Genomic DNA, 17,895 nt, shown 5'->3' with positions numbered 1-17,895 from the left:
ATGCTTACTCGTAGAACTGCTCAAGGCAATCTTACCCCCTTGGATTCAGAGATAGAACGCACTTGCAAGTCGAATAGGAAGCAAACGAAGGGAACTAGTTTGCCAATTCACGACACAACGGCGGGTTCTACTTCTTCACAAGGGGAGGAGGACGAGAACACACCACCAAACTCACCTGCACATTCAATTCACGAGGACAAAGAGGAACCCCCAAGACGCGACATGGCACTGAAGGATGCTTTTGTTCCTACAGCTTCGGAATCCCCCTCATGCATAGCTTACACACCACCGGGCAATCAAGCCTTCTCCATTCCTGTGCAGCTCCTGAACTCACTGCCTAAGTACTCGGGCACACCATCTGAGGATCCTAATGTTCACATTAGGGAATTCTTAGATATTTGCAAGCTGCAAACCATTCAGAACATCCAACCAGAAGGACTCAGGTTACTTCTATTTCCCTTTTCTTTAAAAGATGATGCAAAACGTTGGTTGTACTCGTTACCTGCAGGTATCATCACAACTTGGGATGAAATGGTTAAGAAGTTTTTGAAACAATATTTCCCCGCTCAACTGACAAAACGACTAAGGAGGGAGATTCAAAACTTCACTCAAAAGGATGGAGATACACTATATGAGGCATGGGAGGAATTTCAGGAGTTGCAGAGGAAGTGTCCCCATCACAACTTCAGTCTGAATGACCTTGTCCAATTTTTCTATGATGGGTTGGACATAGCCAATAGGGGCAGCGTTGATTCTGCGTGTGGAGGTACTTTCATGAATAAAACCGGTCAAGAAGCATATAATCTGATTGATGATTTGGCCGACAACAATAGACAATTCTACACAAGGGATAAACGTACAAGAGGACGTGGAGTGTATGAAGTTGATTCAAGGAACCAAATGGTGGCTGTGGAAAGAAAGCTTGACATGTTAATGAATGCCTTAGGCAATGGCATTAAGGCAACACCTCAGGTATGCTCTATTTGTTCCTATTCTGATCATACTACTGATATGGGGCAACAAAGGCCCAGATATGACCCTTACTCGAACACGTACAATCCGGGATGGAAGGATCACCCCAACTTCCGTTGGGGCGGTAATGACAACGTGGTTCGACCTACTCAAGGCGTCTACAATGGACCACCTGGATTCCAACAAGGGGCCAAGCAGCAAGTCTATCAACAAAATCCTCCTCAACAATCCTCAAGCAAGTCCTTGGAAGAACTAGTGAAGGAGATGGCTTTGAACACTGCATCATTCCAAAAGGACACTGCATCCTTCATACAAGAGTCAAGATCTCAACTCAAAGAGCATGGTCAATCCATCAAGAATTTGGAAAGGCAAGTTGGGCAACTTGCAACAGAGATGCAAACTAGACTTCCTGGCACCCTCCCTAGCACAACCGTTCAAAATCCAAGGGATGGACGTCGGGCTGAGCTTAATGCAATCACTCTAAGGAGTGGTAGACAATTGGAAGAAATCTCTGGGCATCAAAGAACATCCAAGAAAGATCAAGAAGAGAAGGAGGCGCAGAGAAGTTCAAAGGAGGAAGAGAGAATCGTCCCTGGAGAGAAAACGATCGATATCGGCCATCTAAACGATCGATCGTTTATGACCTCAGAAGCCAAACGATCGATCTCTCCAATCCCAACGATCGATCTCACGGGGGTTGATCAGAATGTTCATGTTTCTTCCCCTCCAAAGGTAAAAGATCCTAATCCTCCTAAGTTGGTTACTTCATGTATTCCTTTCCCTCGCAGGTTCATGAGCTCCAAGAAAGAGCAAGAAGAGAAGGATGTCTTGGAAACTTTTCGTAAAGTCCAAGTTAACATCCCTCTCTTAGATGCTATAAAGCAAATACCGCGATATGCTAAATTTCTCAAGGAGTTGTGCATTAACAAACGGAAGTACAAGGAGAAGGAAACCGTTGCTCTAAGTGAAGAAGTATCCGCTGTGCTCTTGAGAAAGCTACCTCCTAAGTTGAAGGATCCCGGAAGGTTTACAATCCCTTGCACCATTGGGGATAAAAGGTTCGGTAAGGCTTTATTAGACTTAGGTGCTTCAATTAATCTAATACCTTTCTCTGTCTATGAGTCTTTGAATCTAGGTGAGCTCAAACCAACACCGGTAACGATCCAATTAGCGGATCGCTCAATAGCTCTTCCTAAGGGTCTTGTGGAGGATGTCTTGGTTCAAGTTAATCATTTGATATTCCCCGCGGATTTCTTTGTGCTTGACATGGAACCCGAGCCTGTGCCATATGACTTACCACTCATTCTTGGTCGTCCATTCTTGAGGACTGCTCGCACAAAGATAGATGTCTTCGAAGGAACCTTGACCATGGAATTCGATGGAGATGTTATAAGCTTCAATATCTTTGAAGCTATGAGGTACCCTAGTGACATTCATTCCTGTTTTTCTATCGATGCTCTTGAATTTTTAGTGCAGGACACATTTGAAGCAAGTGTGGGGGAAGACCCACTCAAGAAAACATTGGAACTTGGTTTAAGCTCCCAGAAACGATCGATCGCAGGGAATGCAGCGATCGATCGTTTGTCGTCTGCCATAAAAATCACTGCTTCTTCTTCTATGGTTTTTGATGATGAATTGCTTGAAATAGCTGCTGCCCTTGATGCTCCACCTTATATCCCAGCTAAGATTAACTCTAAATTCATTCCTCTTCCATTAACTGATGAAAAACTTGCTCCTTCTGTGATCCAGGCACCCAAATTAGACTTGAAACCATTGCCCGAACACTTGAAGTATGCCTTTTTGGGAGAGAATGAGACATTACCAGTCATCATTGCAGCCAATCTTTCTATGAATGAGGAAGAGAAATTGGTGAGAGTTCTAAGGGAACACAAATCAGCAATTGCATGGAGCATAGCAGATATAAAGGGAATAAGCCCTTCCATGTGTATGCATCGAATTCTCTTAGAAGAAGGCACCAAACCATCAAGAGAGGCCCAAAGACGTCTCAATCCGCCTATGATGGAGGTAGTCAAGAAGGAGGTTCTCAAACTCCTTGATGTGGGCATCATTTATCCCATCTCTGATAGCGAATGGGTGAGTCCGGTCCAAGTTGTACCTAAGCGTTCTGGCATCACAGTTGTGAAGAATGAAGACAATGAATTGGTTCCAACCCGAGTTCAAACCGGTTGGAGGGTTTGCATTGACTACCGCAAACTCAACATGACTACACGTAAGGACCATTTTCCTTTGCCTTTTATTGATCAGATGTTGGAAAGACTTGCAGGTCATGCATACTATTGTTTCTTGGACGGATACTCCGGCTACAATCAAATTGCTATTCACCCGGAGGACCAAGAAAAGACAACTTTCACATGTCCTTTTGGGACATTCGCATACCGGAGGATGCCTTTTGGTCTATGCAACGCCCCTGCGACATTCCAAAGGTGCATGATGAGCATATTTTCTGATATGGTTGAAAAGATCATCGAGGTCTTCATGGACGATTTTTCTCTCTACGGTGACTCTTTTAATTCTTGTCTATTTAATCTATCTTTAGTTCTTAAGAGATGTCAAGAAACTAATCTTGTTTTAAACTGGGAAAAGTGTCATTTTATGGTGCAACAAGGTATAGTTTTGGGTCATATTATATCTGCTAAAGGGATAGAAGTAGACAAAGCAAAGATAGATCTTGTACGTTCCTTACCACCTCCCACATCCGTGAAGGAGGTGCGTTCTTTTCTTGGTCATGCAGGTTTCTATCGACGTTTCATCAAGGACCACTCGAAGATCACAAGACCATTATGTCGACTACTTCAAAAAGATGTCCCTTTTGTCTTCGACAAGGAGTGCATGGAGGCATTTGAGAAGCTAAAGAAGATGTTGACTGAGGCCCCTGTTATCATGCCACCGGATTGGAGCCTTCCCTTTGAGCTTATGTGTGATGCATCTGATTATGCCGTGGGAGCTGTGTTGGGCCAAAGAGTTGAAAAGATCCCTCATGTTATTTACTATGCGTCAAGGACGCTCAACGATGCCCAACTCAATTATTCCACCACAGAAAAAGAATTATTAGCCGTTGTGTTTGCTTTGGAAAAGTTTCGTTCATATCTTTTGGGTACTAAAGTTATTGTTTTCTCTGATCATGCAGCCCTTAGGTACCTACTTACAAAGAAGGAAGCAAAGCCTCGGTTAATTAGATGGATTCTCCTCCTTCAAGAATTCGATTTGGAGATCAAGGACAAGAAGGGATGTGAGAATGTGGTAGCTGATCATTTGAGTAGGTTGGTGCATAGCTCAAAGGAGGAAGAAGATGCACTACCATTGAAAGAAACTTTCCCAGACGAGCAATTGTTTGAAATACAAAAATTGGGATCAGAAGGAAAAACGATCGATCTCAGCCTTTCTCGCGATCGATCGTTGGCTCATACAGAGAGGTCAGAAAGCAAAACGATCGATCTCGCCCATTTCAACGATCGATCGTTTTCAGGTTCAGAAAGCAAAACGATCGATCTCACCGTCCAAACGATCGATCTCGCCAGGAACCCGAAATTTTCTTCTTCTTCTTTTGAGCCATGGTTCGCAGACATCGTCAATTATAAGGCAACCAAGCTAGTTCCGGAAAATTTCACTCGAGCTCAAAAGGATAAGTTGATCAAAACCTCAAGGCAATATGTTTGGGATGAGCCATACTTATGGAAGTTTTGCGCAGATCAATTGGTAAGAAGGTGTGTCCATGAATCTGAATTTCATTCTATACTAACCTTTTGCCATACTTATGCTTGTGGAGGACACTTTGGAGCAAAAAGGACTGCCTTGAAAGTCCTTGAATGTGGATTCTATTGGCCTACATTATTCAAGGATGCTTATCTCTTTTGCAAGACATGTGATAGATGTCAACGTACAGGTAACTTGGGTCCAAGGGATCAAATGCCTCAAACTCCAATCATAAGTGTTGAAATATTCGATATTTGGGGCATTGATTTCATGGGTCCATTCCCTTCTTCATATGGCTTTCTTTACATTCTACTTGCAGTTGATTATGTGTCTAAATGGGTGGAGGCAAAAGCCACCCGGACTAACGATGCTAAAGTGGTTTCAGATTTCCTTAAAGCTCACATCTTTTCTAGATTTGGGACCCCGAGAGCCATAATCAGTGATGGTGGATCGCATTTTTGCAATAGGACCTTTGAAGCTCTCCTTCGAAAGTACAATATCACCCACAAAGTGTCTACACCATATCATCCCCAAACAAGTGGGCAAGCGGAAGTGTCTAACCGTGAAATCAAGCAAATCTTAGAGAAGACTGTGGCACCAAATAGGAAGGATTGGAGCTTGAGATTAGATGACGCCTTATGGGCTTATAGGACTGCCTTCAAGACACCCATTGGCATGTCGCCCTTCCGAATTGTTTATGGTAAGCCATGCCACTTACCCGTGGAGTTGGAACATCGAGCATGGTGGGCGGTAAAGAAATTTAACATGGACTTGGACGTTGCGGGCTTGCATAGAAAACTTCAGCTGAATGAGCTTGAGGAAATCCGCAATGAAGCTTATGAGAGTGCTAAAATATACAAGGAGAAGACTAAGGCATTTCATGACAAGATGATAATGAGGAAGACTTTTGTTGTTGGACAAAAAGTCCTTCTTTTCCATTCCCGCCTTAAATTATTTCCTGGTAAGCTTCGTTCACGTTGGATTGGTCCATTCGTTGTTACTAATGTGTTTCATCATGGTGCAGTAGAAATTCAAAGTGACAAGACCGGAATGAAATTCAAGGTCAATGGCCATCGACTCAAACCTTACTATGAGTCATTTGTGGAGCAAGCAGTGGAGGATGTACCCCTCCATGAACCCCCTCCCCTTGAGTAAATCTCTTGGTACACGTCAGGCTGGAAGGACGTTAAAACAAGCGCTTGTTGGGAGGCAACCCAAACTTTTTCGTTTTTAATTTGATTCTTGTTAGTTCGTTTTAATGTGTTTTGTGAGTGTGCAGGTGTATCCATTCAGAAAAGCTAGGAAATTTCCCCTTCCTGCTCGAAAACAGAGTGCTGGCTGCGCAGTCAGTCGACTTTGGCTGGCTGCCGTTTTTAGCTCCGATGGAACCAGGAGACGTGCCATATATGCATAGAAAGCTCTCTGAGTCTAGTTTCTGTACGATTTTACAGAACTGGATTCGGAGTTCTGCTGCGTTCCCAGTTCCAATTTGAATACAGAAAGGTCAGTCCAGCAAAACAGGAACCTGCGCAAATTTGCGACCTTTTGGAGTCCATATAGCACGGAGCTTCCATTGTGGAAGTCAAGGCCTTGTGCCTTGCAGATGGTGTCTAATTTCAGTCCTCTCCAAAGGTCGTGAGCAGCTGGAGGTCTACAAGGGGGAGCTTTTCTATAACCTTTCTTATCTTCCTACTTGCCCTCTTTTGGATTTTCTTTCTCTATGCTTACCTGGTGCATTGTGCGTTATATTGCCATACATTGAGGACAATGTCTAGTTTCAGTGTGGGGGAAGGAAATACAAATTTGTCAATTTGTTTTTGAGTCATTCGTTTGTTTAAATTTCTCTTAAAAAAAAAAAAAAAAAAAAAAAAAAGAGTCTAGTTTTAGGTTTTATTTTTCAATGAGTCTTAGGAGTCTTCCAACTCTATGATGAGCATGAACTTTCGGATTTATATGTTGGTCACAAAAGGATTGCAAGCATGTGTTAGATTCTTGATTTCAAATAATTGTTAATAGATTTTGATGATTATTGTGCTTGAGTTATATACATTGATGGTTGGATGAATGTGATATTTGAGAAGTGATGGATGCATGCTATGACAGGTTAAACTTGATTTAAACCCTTGTGAGCTTTTGAGCCTGTATATGTGCTATTTCTTTTCTGAGTGCTTAGTATAGAATCATCTTATTTTCTTGACGAGGATTTTGCATGATCTCATCTTTTATTCATCTTGGTTGAGACTCGGATTCGACTTGCATATTTTATAAGGACAAATGCTAGAACTTGCCCCAAAGCCTCTTGAAGCGTATGGTTGAATTGCATGATGGATAGGAAGGGATAAAGGCACTAGGATTACCACCATAGCCAAATTAACCTGTGTCCCTTTTATGCACACAAGATGTACAATCCCCTAGTTAACCCCCTTGAGCCTACATTAAGCCTTTTTGTTTCATCACCCACAAATTCCTTAACCCTAAGCTTAGTATAGATTTATCCTTACCCTATTCTAAGGAATTAGTGGAGCAAATATTTTTAGAGATATATGTATGTTCAAGGTACTTTTGTAAGCAAGTGTGGGGGAGTTCATTGTACATCGATCCAAGGAAGAGAAAAAAAAAAAAAAAGAGAGTATATGTTTATGGTTGTCGAAAAAAAAAAAAACAGAGAAAAAAATATGTGATAGCCGAAAAAGAAAAAGAAAAATACTTCCTTGGATTTGATATATTCATGTTGTAGTTGTTGAGGTTAGAATGAAGCAAAGGCCCAAAAAGATGACATCTGGCCTTGGAAAAAAAAAAAATTCTTTGCTTCATGTTCGAAGATTGATTACCTTGAAGAGTTTCAAGATTCTTTTATCTCTTATGTTCTTCTAGTGCTCCACTAGGCTCTTTAGGATCTTTGAATTTCCTATCCTTTCTTTCTTCTAACCTTAACCCTTGGCCCTATTACAACCTTGAATAAAGACCTTTTTGATCTTTGAAGTTGTGCATTCGATTTGTGGAGACTTGTGTGGAGGGGTGAGCATATGGTGTCACTGGCCTTTCGTCCGAGTTTTGGCATTCCAATCATGGGATCATATGTAAAAAAAAAATTTCAGAAAAAGCCTTTCTTTCTTGTTATCATATGTGAACTATTTGTTTGTCTTATTACATCATTCCTCTCACATATAACTTGAGTGAAATATATGCTTATACATCAAGTCAGAAAATCATGAGTGAAAAGAAATTGAGAGCATCTTTGTGAGAAATTGAGTTGACGCTTGTTTGACCCATGAATAAGTTGGTTCCCCTTGGTTGCACTAGTTTGATTGTTCATGTATTATAACTTTAGCACTATGGTTATCAAAATAAATTAGCTTTTAAGTGAGGTTGTGAATTCTGACATATGATTGCTTGAATCTTGTTGACCATACTTGTGGGCATTATAAGTTCTCTGAGAAGTTTGGAAGACATTAGGTCTGTGTCTTTTGTTCTAGTTAGTTCTTTGTTTGCTAGGGACTAGCAAAGCTTAAGTGTGGGGGTATTTGATCGGAGCATAATTATGCGATAATAATGTTGGTAATTCCCATATTTACTTTGTTAATTTATCTTATTTTCTGGTTAATTTAGTTATTTTTATGTTTATTAGGTTTGCCAAAGCAAGGAAAGAAATATGAGCAAAAGGAAGGAGATATGTGCAAATAATGGAGAAGTGTGGAATCTTGATGAGTCAAGGAAGCATACGGCAACATGAAGAAAAAGATATTCAGCAATTAATTCTCTTGGCTGCTCTTATTGGATAGAAGGATGTCAATGAATCCTAAATCAATCAGAACATTAATAAAGGAGCCTTCCGTGGAAGCCAAGGAATTAGAGTCCCAAAAGGAAAGAAGAAAAGAGTTACAAACTGAATAAAATCTCTCCTTGGACGTTCAAGAAACCGATCATCATCACACATACGGAAGAGGAGAGACGCACAAGAGTTGGAAAAGAAGAAGAATTACAACCATCACCGAAAACGATCGATCGCTGCCTGCCGACGATCGATCGCCGATCAGCCTTTTCCTATTTCTTGGTTTTTGTTGTCTTCTTTCTCCATGAACTCAATTGTGTTTTTGATTTCCATTATGTGTAACTAAATTTCCAGTAGCTAGGGGGCAGTTGAAGCCCTAGACATGATCCACAACATGCTTTGACATTCAATTTGTTTTCCAATTAATAAAGTTGAGGTTTAGTTTACCGATTTCTCATTGATGAGTTCTATGTTTGTATGCTTTGGAGGCCTACTTAGTATGCATGCTAGGGTTCTAATACTTTGATTATTTGATGCCTGGATCAATAGTTGGATTCCTCAAATTGTCTAGAGAAGTAATTGGTGGTTTTCACTATCAAGTAGACAAAACCCTAGGTTAAGCAAGGCTCTAAGTTATTTGCAATGCCTAGTGACTGCTCAAACTCTTTTCAAACTTAATGATCTCTGCATGTTTAATCTAATAAACGTACCTTTAAGTTGCATTGCTTGGGAATAGTCTAGGTGTAGAGCACTTCCTGCCTAGCGTACAAAGTAAGAAAGAGTAATAGGTTGTGTTCAAGCGTACCGGGCCAATCTGAGCGTCTTCAACTAAGTTAATTGGTAGTAAATTGGACAAAGTGTGTTGTGTGTGATTGTTGTGGGTGGATACTTCCTTCCTAGCTAGTTTCATCATCTTGATATCAACCAATCTCAAATCAGCTTTTCTTTATTTTACGTTCTGTTCTCTGTTTTCCCGTATTTTATTTTTATAGTAAATCAACTCCAAAAATTCCCAAATTTTGTGTACTGGACGCCTTGTGTGTCTAGTACGTCTCTGTAATTTTTCGTAATTTTCTGGGTTGTTTTGGTTAGGATTTTAGTTTGTTTTTCGACTGCTGTTCAGTAGGAACTCCAGTCACGTTTTTGTGACTTTCATTGAAGCAATTAGTTTAACTTAATTCTCTGCGGGAGACCCTTATTTCCCTATATTACAATCGACATATTTGCAGGAGAATAAGGAAAATCAATAGCTATAAATGAAGCTATAAAAAACAATATCATGAATAAAATTACAAATATTGTACTCACCACAATACCACACCACCAAGATATATATATTTCACGTAAATATATATACGTAGTCATCTTCTCAGGAATGTCACTAATACCAACTATAGTTCACAAATCACAAAACCCGAGAAGAATCATTTTTATAACAAAACTTCATTTTAACTTACCCATGAACCGTAGACGATCAAGTTCATATAATTCAAAACAATAATTATTTTCGAAAACGATTTCACAATTTAGCAAATAAACCAAACAATAAAGTAACTCTGTTCATAAAATGAACCTCATGAGATTTACTCACCTTAAAATCCCGCTGCAACTTCTCTCAGAGATGAGATAACGTACAGAACACACTCTGTCATGCACATATGTAAAATAGAGTTTCAACTTAGTACACAACTAGAAATGAAAGTGTTTATAGTTTGAATCATGCACTTGAACAAAAAACTGAAGATTTCGTCAATCGAGACAAAAGTTCCTCCGATTCCTCTTAAGGTCTCTGAAACACTTCTAGGATCAATTTGTCAAAATTATATGATGATCCAATGGTTGGATTCTGACGAATCGAAATCTGAATAAACTGAAACTACGTAAAACCTAACACGCTTCAAATGATCACCACATGACATAATAATATATAAACATGCTCTTATCGATGAGTAGAAGACAATAAAGAAAACAGAAGCTCCAAAAGTGGCCGGACGGGCCGCCACGCGTCGCCACATCTACCTCAAAAGCAGGTTGATCTAACCGGTCAAAATGAAGATCTTGATGAGAGGAACAACTTTCATACATAGAGCTAAGGTCAATTCGGCCTTGATCGGCCTAGATCGCAGCCAAAGGCCAAAATCTTCAAATGGGAATTTGGATCTCCACACTTCAAATCAAGTTGCAAGGCTTGTATGGGTGTGATGAGCAAGAAGAGAGCTTCAAAACCCGGTAAATTTCAAGCCTAGTCGCCCCCAGAATCAGAAGTTCTGATTGGGGCAGTGTCTCCATGGAGATCGGCCTTCGATCTGTCACTTCCGGCCCGATTCGGTGGAAACTAGCCCGGTAGAGAGGACAGCGAGGTGGAGGCGAGTTGGTCTACTGTGGTGGTGTCGCCGGAAAACGTCGGACGACTGCAGAAAAGTCGGGTCTGGTCAGGCGGGTCCAGGTCAGGTTTAAGGTTTTTGGAGAGAGCCTTCTGGATTTGGAAACTTGAGTTTACGGATTTCTTTTTTGGATTTTTTCTATTTATAGAGATTTCCAAAAATAGAAGTTTTTCCGCTGACCATAACTTTTTTCATACGATCTCCGATTTTCACGTGCCGCATGTCCACGAATTCGTATCGACATGCTCTACGATTTCTGTGAAGAAAGTTTTGCACAAAAGCTAAAAAGTCAACCTTTAAGCTCCCAAATCAAAGCGTTTTCGAGCAATTAATCGTCCGAAATAATTTCTGTTTCACAATTAATATACGAATAAGGCATAAGAACAATAATTTGTGTCAACTGGGACTTTAATAATTTCAAGAAAATTACAATAAATCAATACGAAAATACAGGTCATTACACTGAGAAGATGAATTTGCCTAAGAGTGATGAAGAATCGAAGTGGGTAAGACAAAAAAGGGGAACAAAGGAGAGTTCCTATAGGTGGATCTTTTAAAATGGGATTTTACCAGAAGCTTAGTGAAGCTGCGTCAGAGAACACCATGTGATCGTTGTAGGTGTGTGTGGTTATCCTACCACTCTCCATACACGATCAGAATCACCCTCCGTTGCTTGACCCTCGCTTCATGCTCCAAAAGTCCAAAACTTCGCCCATCGGATCTGCCAATTTTGGTGAGTTTTAATTTTATGGGTTTTGTGGGTTTTATGCAGGTATGAGATATTGTGTGAGTTTTTCAATTGTTTAGATTGTTCGATTCGGTTGTCGAGATGTAAGGGATTGAAGACGAGCTTCCGGAAGCGATTGACAGAGAAGACGAGCATCAGGAACGCGTTGAAGAAAAAGATGAGCTAGGGCCTGAAAGCCCCTAATTTTAGGCTCGGATTTTTTAAGGTTCAGGCTCTGTCCGGGCTTGCAATGAGAAACTTTGATTTTGGGTCCGGCCCGAAAGTTTCAGTCTCGGTCCCGGGCCTGATGAAAAACAGGTTGAGCTCAGCCTATGCCCAGCACTACTAAAACGAAAACCTAGATAGGCTGCCTAAAGGGAAGAAAGAAATTGAGAGAGACATCTTTTTTTTTTTTTTTTTTTTTTTTTTGAGACACTCTCTCATAATTTACTCGGCAAAATTTTACAAAAACTAAGGTTATGACTATTTACACCACACGTAGAGCCCACTACATCCCATAACCAACTATTAATTCAATCGTAGGAAAAAAAAAAAACACATATTTTCTTATCACCTCGAACTCGAATTATAAGACTTATATTGGTTGATGAGACTGCAAATGTTGTTGGGTTCTGAAGATAGTTTTGTTATGATGGCTTCTGAGCTTCATCTTGATCTCTTCATCCCTAATAAGTAAAACAAATTTTGGTCATGCCTATAACTTTATGAAAAAGCTATATGTATCATTGTGAACATGTGGGTGGACCTCAAGATGAAGGTGGCATTTTGCAAAAGGTACAGGCATGAGCTGAGAGTCGAGACCTTTCGTCCTGTGAAGGGAAAGGCGTATGGCTTTTTCATTGATTGAATCTGGGCACCGAAAGGTGAAACATGTTCACATGTTTTGGTCTATTTTGCCCTGAAAATGGGTTAACCATTTACCTCATTTGGATGTCGAGACTTTCGTGATATCCTACCCATCTTATTTACTTGTATATCTATTTCTTTATCTTTTACTATGTATAAGTTCAGTACTGAAACCCATATATAAAACTATTAAAAAGGCATGTACTGTATGATGTCGAGAATAAGGACCGTAGTTTTTTTTAATTAATTAATTAATTAATTAATTTTTAACAATATTTCAGGGATTCGTCATTCCCATCCTCATTTAGAGATGACAATAATCCCCATCGACTAGGGTATCCATCGGGTATTCGACCCTAATGGAGAGAAATTCGGGGGAAATCGGGTAACGGGAATGAGGATTCGAATACTGGGGATTCTGAAATCGGGTACGGGGTGGGGATGATATTTTGATCCCCATACCCACCCAATAAGAATTATCTAATACATATATATATATATATATATATATATATATATATATATACAGATCCAATCAAGAGCGGAGCTCCGCTTTGAAATTAACGTGTGAAGTTCGAGTTTTGGGCCACTTTTTGGTCGCATATTCACATCTCGACCGTTCAGTTTTTAGGTACTAGTGTATAGATCATCTCTGCAAATTTTCAGTCAAATTGATGATCGTTAAGGTATCTAACTCGCTTAAACCAATGGACGGACTGAATCTGTCAACCTGAACCGTACTAGCTTTAAGACAATTATCAATGCCTTAGCGATCATCATTTTGGCTGAAAATTTGCAGAGACGATCTATACACTAGTACCTAAAAACTGAACGGTCGAGATGTGGATATACAACCGAAAAGTGACCAAAAACTCGAACTTCACACGTTAATTTTCAAAGCGGAGCTCCGCTCTGGATAGGATATATATATATATATATATATATATATATATATATATATATATATATATAATATTTTTTTGATATTATTTATAAATAAATATCTATGTAAACTTCATCCTTTTGTCAATATTTAAATTCTGTCAATATATTTTTGATATTATTCAATTCACATTGTTGGAGTAAATTAGTAAGTTGTTAGGTTACACTAAACAGTTGATTGTGAAATTTTTTTGTCCAATGTAGACTTTTATTGTTCTTTTTTAAGTAAGACTTGTATTTGTTTTTGTTTAATTGAAATAAAGAATTTATTTTATTTTGATGTTTGATTTTAACTTCATATTTTACAATCAATAATTATTTGTATAATGTAGGATGGTGATTGGTGTATAATGTAGGATGGGGCGGGTACGGGGACCTAATCCACAATGGGGACGGGGAATCCCCAGTTTCTTATTATGGGGATTGGGGCGGGTAAGGGGATGGGGAATGAAGTCGAGTATGAGGATGGTAATTTAATCCCCTTACCCTACCCTCCCCATTGCCATCCCTATTCTCATTAGAAAAGGCCTCCAAACAATTCTATATATTTATTCCAACAACAGTTTATATAATGTGATAGCAATCTAAAAGTTAGGGGACAATTTTTTTTTAAAAGAGTTGGGGGACAATTTATTAAAATATATGTCTCGCGTAAATTTAAAACTATAGAAAAAGTTAGGAGAGTGAAGTTTAGTCTATATTAAATACTAAAGGTAAAAGAAAAAGAAGTAAATACAAAAATACCAAAATTTTCTCTCTAAGTTTTAGCACGTGCCGCGCTCGAGTGTTGCGGTAGAGAATGAGTCTGCCATTTGGCGGAGTGCCTTTAGGGTGCGGCCGTCAGATGAGTCATGGTGATTGGCCAGTGGTGGTTCAGGTCTTCTTGGCCAGGTTGGTGGATGGAGTGGAAGTGGGTTGACGGCGGTGGCTTGGGGTCGGAGGTTGGGCGTTTAGCGATTGGGTGCGATTGGAATTGCAGCTGGATCATGATAGGATCTCGGGCTCGAGATCTAGAACTTTTGAAGCTTTTTAGACGGTCACCTGGTCGGAGAGAGTTGACAGTAGCAATGTTGGGATCGTGTGATCAGAGGTGATTTGGGTTACATGCTTTGGCTTGGATATGGTTGTAATCTAGTTATTTGGTTGGGTGGGTTAGTGGTATTGGTTTTGGTCGTGGTCTTGTGCGACGGAGATGATGGCAGGTTGATTGCGGCTGTTCGACGACGGTGGTGGTGCAGCAGTGATGGTGACGCTTTGGTGGTGGCTTGGATGGGCGTGTGCTGGACTTGGCTAGTGGACCGAGATTCCTTTATCTCCTAGGGTAGTACTTGGGCTTGGGCTTTAGTGGGGCTTGCCTTGGCTGATGTTATATTTTATACTTTTATTTATTTATGTTGAATAGTTTTGTTGCGCTTTATGCAGGTAATAAGTTCCTACATCTATAGTGTAGAGCTAATCGGACTCTGTGTCTATGTGCGCACTTAAAGTGCCTTGTCTACCCTAGGTATGCGGCGAGTTCCTTGTTTTGTCAAATGGTCACTACACCTAGTGACAAGGTGAAACTAAGTGACATTGGATTTATCCTCCGGTGGCAACATAGTAGGAAAGCTGTGCTTTTGGTAATTTTGCTTCGTTGTAATCGAGTTAACTTTTCGTTATGTCATTGCTATGCCAAAGAAAATAGAGTAGCCGGTAGGACACTCTTTGCTAGTTGGTGCCTGGTTGAATACATGTATTTGGTAGAGACTTTTGATATTATTTTCGGACATTCTCTATATGCTTATTGTAATATATGGGTTTAGGCTTAATATTTTCCCCTTGTATTCAGCAGTTTCATTAACTAATTAAGGCTTGAGAGGAATCGCACTAGCCTTTTATTAAAAAAAAAAAAACAAAAACAAAAGGTATTAAAGGAATCAAGTTAAAATGAAATATCACAAATAGGCCTCGACGGAGTTGACGTACCTGGGGTTAGCTCAAATTATGAAGGAGGGTGAAAATCGAGTTAGGAGAGTTTGATTCCCTCTAAGGTATCAAAAGAACGAAAAATAATCAATTTTAGAAAATAAAATATAAGTGGATATATCTCATTAAAAAGAAAGCAGATGTCCAGTACTATTTGGTCTAGTGGCATAAGTTTTCTATTCATAAGTGGGGCGAACTCACGAAATACTAGTTGTTGCATATGAGTTGTTTATGTGATAAAAAAAATTGTAAAAATCTCTACAATTAATTAGCCTATCGTTTTGGAGTTGAGATCTACATGTGATAGATGTCTAAGCGCGGATTGGAGAAGAAATTGGTTTATTGGAATATAGGATTTTATAATATTCAATTACCATGGAGCAATTACTGTACTTGTAAGCTTGAATAGCAGTATTAACTAAAGAAAAATGGTGGAGCTTACTTGAAATATTCCATTCAGTTTGAACAAGGTTACAAATTAGCAAATTAATTAAGAGATTTCAACTTCTTGAAAGCTCAGCAGAAATTAAAGACTAAAAACCCTAAAGAGATCAATTGAACACTTCTTTTTTGTCTGGGTTCAGACCATGGGTAGGTTAGTTCACACCAAGGAAATTGGAGACAATTCCATCATTCGATCCTCTAGTACTTGTCCAGCAGCACTTTCATCCAGAAGCCATTTCTCAAGAAATGATAATGGAGGAGTGTTCGTGCTTTCACAGGCTCTAATAATGTGCTTATCCTTCTCATTTGCAATGGCAGCTGCAGTACTACATTGGGTTTGAGACACCTGCTTGATAGAACTAGAATCACAATTAGTAGTACTAGACCTGTCCCAGGAAGCAGCATTAACATTATTCAAGTTGTCGAAGGACAAAATCGATTCGAATGCTTCATGAGATAAAAGATCATGATCACAGACTTCATCTTGGTCTTGGCCACCTTTTGGGTTTTCTTCACGATCATGAGATGGTTTGGTTACAAGGTTAGCGTTAGTACTCTTTGGGGAGGTTCTCATCCATCCTTCAAGGAGTCGCGAAATGTTCTCGGTGCTGGAGGCATATATACCACTGGAGGAGGAGGAGGACTGGTTTATGGACCTGAGACTGAGAGTTGTTGTCGAAGCATGGCTTGTGATGTCATTGACATTATTCCTGTGAGGATATTGATGATGAGTAGAATTACTTGTGGTCGAGTCTGATATAGATGATCCCAATATATTATTTTCAGCCTGAGGATGCTGCTGATGATGATGATCAACAGCTGACTGAATCTTCTTGAGCTTCTTCTTCAAGTGGGTGTTCCAGTAATTCTTTATATCATTGTCTGTTCTTTGTGGGAGGTAAGAAGCTATAGCTGCCCATCTATATGTCATAATTATTAAATTGATATTTAGTAAGATATATAGAAAACTTGATTGAAATTAAGTGAAGAATAGCAAATAATTCAGATATAATTGTAAGAGTAGCATTTTGAAGATTGGTGATTACTTGTTACCCAATAAAGCTTGCAAATGAATTATCATCCCTTCTTCATGAGGTGTGAAGTTCCCTCTCTTGATTCCAGGTCTGAGATAGTTAGTCCATCTAAGCCTGCAACTCTTGCTGCACCTCAACAACCCTTTCGATTTGATCCGACCATGACAGCAGCGAATTAAACTTCAAGAACGACGTCATCCCAAAAATTTAATTACGTACAACAATATTAATTTAGAAGATAATTAAATTACCAGTGTTGGTTGGCACTGCTCTCCAATTGCCTGGACCATGTTCTTGGATGTAAGAAACAAGAATGATATCCTCTTCAGGTGTCCATGGACCTTTCTTGATGCCAACCTTCTCACAGCAAGGAGGCCTTCCCATCTCCTTCTCTCTCGATCTTCTCCTCTTCCTAGCTACTCAACTTTTCAAATTATACTGTTTGTCATAGACCATATTTATATATACATACATACATGTATCACATGCTCACATAAGACTAGCTTCAGAGGAACTAACAAGTCAATATTTCCTGTTTAATTTATTACACATTCATATTCATGATCGATCTAGCTACCTTGCTGACTCATCTGCCCTTTTTATTAACTTTAGCTTTCAATGATCAACCAAAAAAGATCTGCACAAATAAAAGTCAGAACAGGATCGAAGTGGATTAATAATATCTTTATTAACTTTCTCTTCCATCTGCGTCGATCCTCACGTGTCACTCTACATCACCAGAAATGGGAAACTTCACACACTCACTTTATTTCTATTCCTGTGATCCCCTAGCCTCTTTACTTCTGGTCAAGTGATAATAAGGTGTCATCTCCTTTTTCTTTTCTTTTTTCATAACAAATAAAACAACAAGAGCTACAAATTAACAAAATCCCCTTGCACATCCTCCCTCCAACTGATCAAATCATAGAGCAGTTGAGGCAGAGAGAGGAAAGGATTGGGGTTCCACCTAGAGATATCATGATAATGTCCCGCAGCTGCCAAGGAGTCAGTAGCAAAATTTTCTGCTTTGAAGATGTGTTATAAAGAAATTTGCTGGCAAGATGTTTAATTTTT

The 17,895-nt window shown here is 39.5% G+C and overlaps 2 protein-coding genes and 1 non-coding gene across 3 annotated transcripts; 1 reads left to right on the top strand and 2 right to left on the bottom strand.

Moving 5' to 3' along the window:
* Positions 1 to 5,967, top strand: LOC133723252 (uncharacterized). Its single transcript, XM_062150070.1, has one exon. The coding sequence runs from the start codon at positions 1 to 3 to the stop codon at positions 5,839 to 5,841; it is 5,841 nt and encodes a 1,946-aa protein (XP_062006054.1). The 3' UTR covers positions 5,842 to 5,967.
* LOC133724053 (small nucleolar RNA R71) lies at positions 580 to 686 on the bottom strand. Its single transcript, XR_009853467.1, has one exon. It is a non-coding gene; the product is annotated as a small nucleolar RNA R71 (small nucleolar RNA).
* A 9,808-nt stretch (positions 5,968 to 15,775) lies between the features above and the next one.
* On the bottom strand, positions 15,776 to 17,319 carry LOC133721790 (transcription factor MYB60). The gene is made up of 3 exons (XM_062148515.1): positions 17,073 to 17,319; positions 16,834 to 16,963; positions 15,776 to 16,707 (listed from the first exon to the last, which is right to left on the bottom strand). The coding sequence occupies exons 1-3, from the start codon at positions 17,203 to 17,205 to the stop codon at positions 15,945 to 15,947; spliced, it is 1,026 nt and encodes a 341-aa protein (XP_062004499.1). The 5' UTR covers positions 17,206 to 17,319; the 3' UTR covers positions 15,776 to 15,944.
* Between the last annotated feature and the right edge of the window lie 576 nt (positions 17,320 to 17,895).

This window comes from Rosa rugosa, chromosome 7, assembly GCF_958449725.1.
Source record: "Rosa rugosa chromosome 7, drRosRugo1.1, whole genome shotgun sequence".
Taxonomy (NCBI): Eukaryota; Viridiplantae; Streptophyta; class Magnoliopsida; order Rosales; family Rosaceae; genus Rosa; species Rosa rugosa.
Note: the sequence above shows the minus strand (reverse complement) of the source record. Positions and strands in the feature narration are given on the sequence as shown.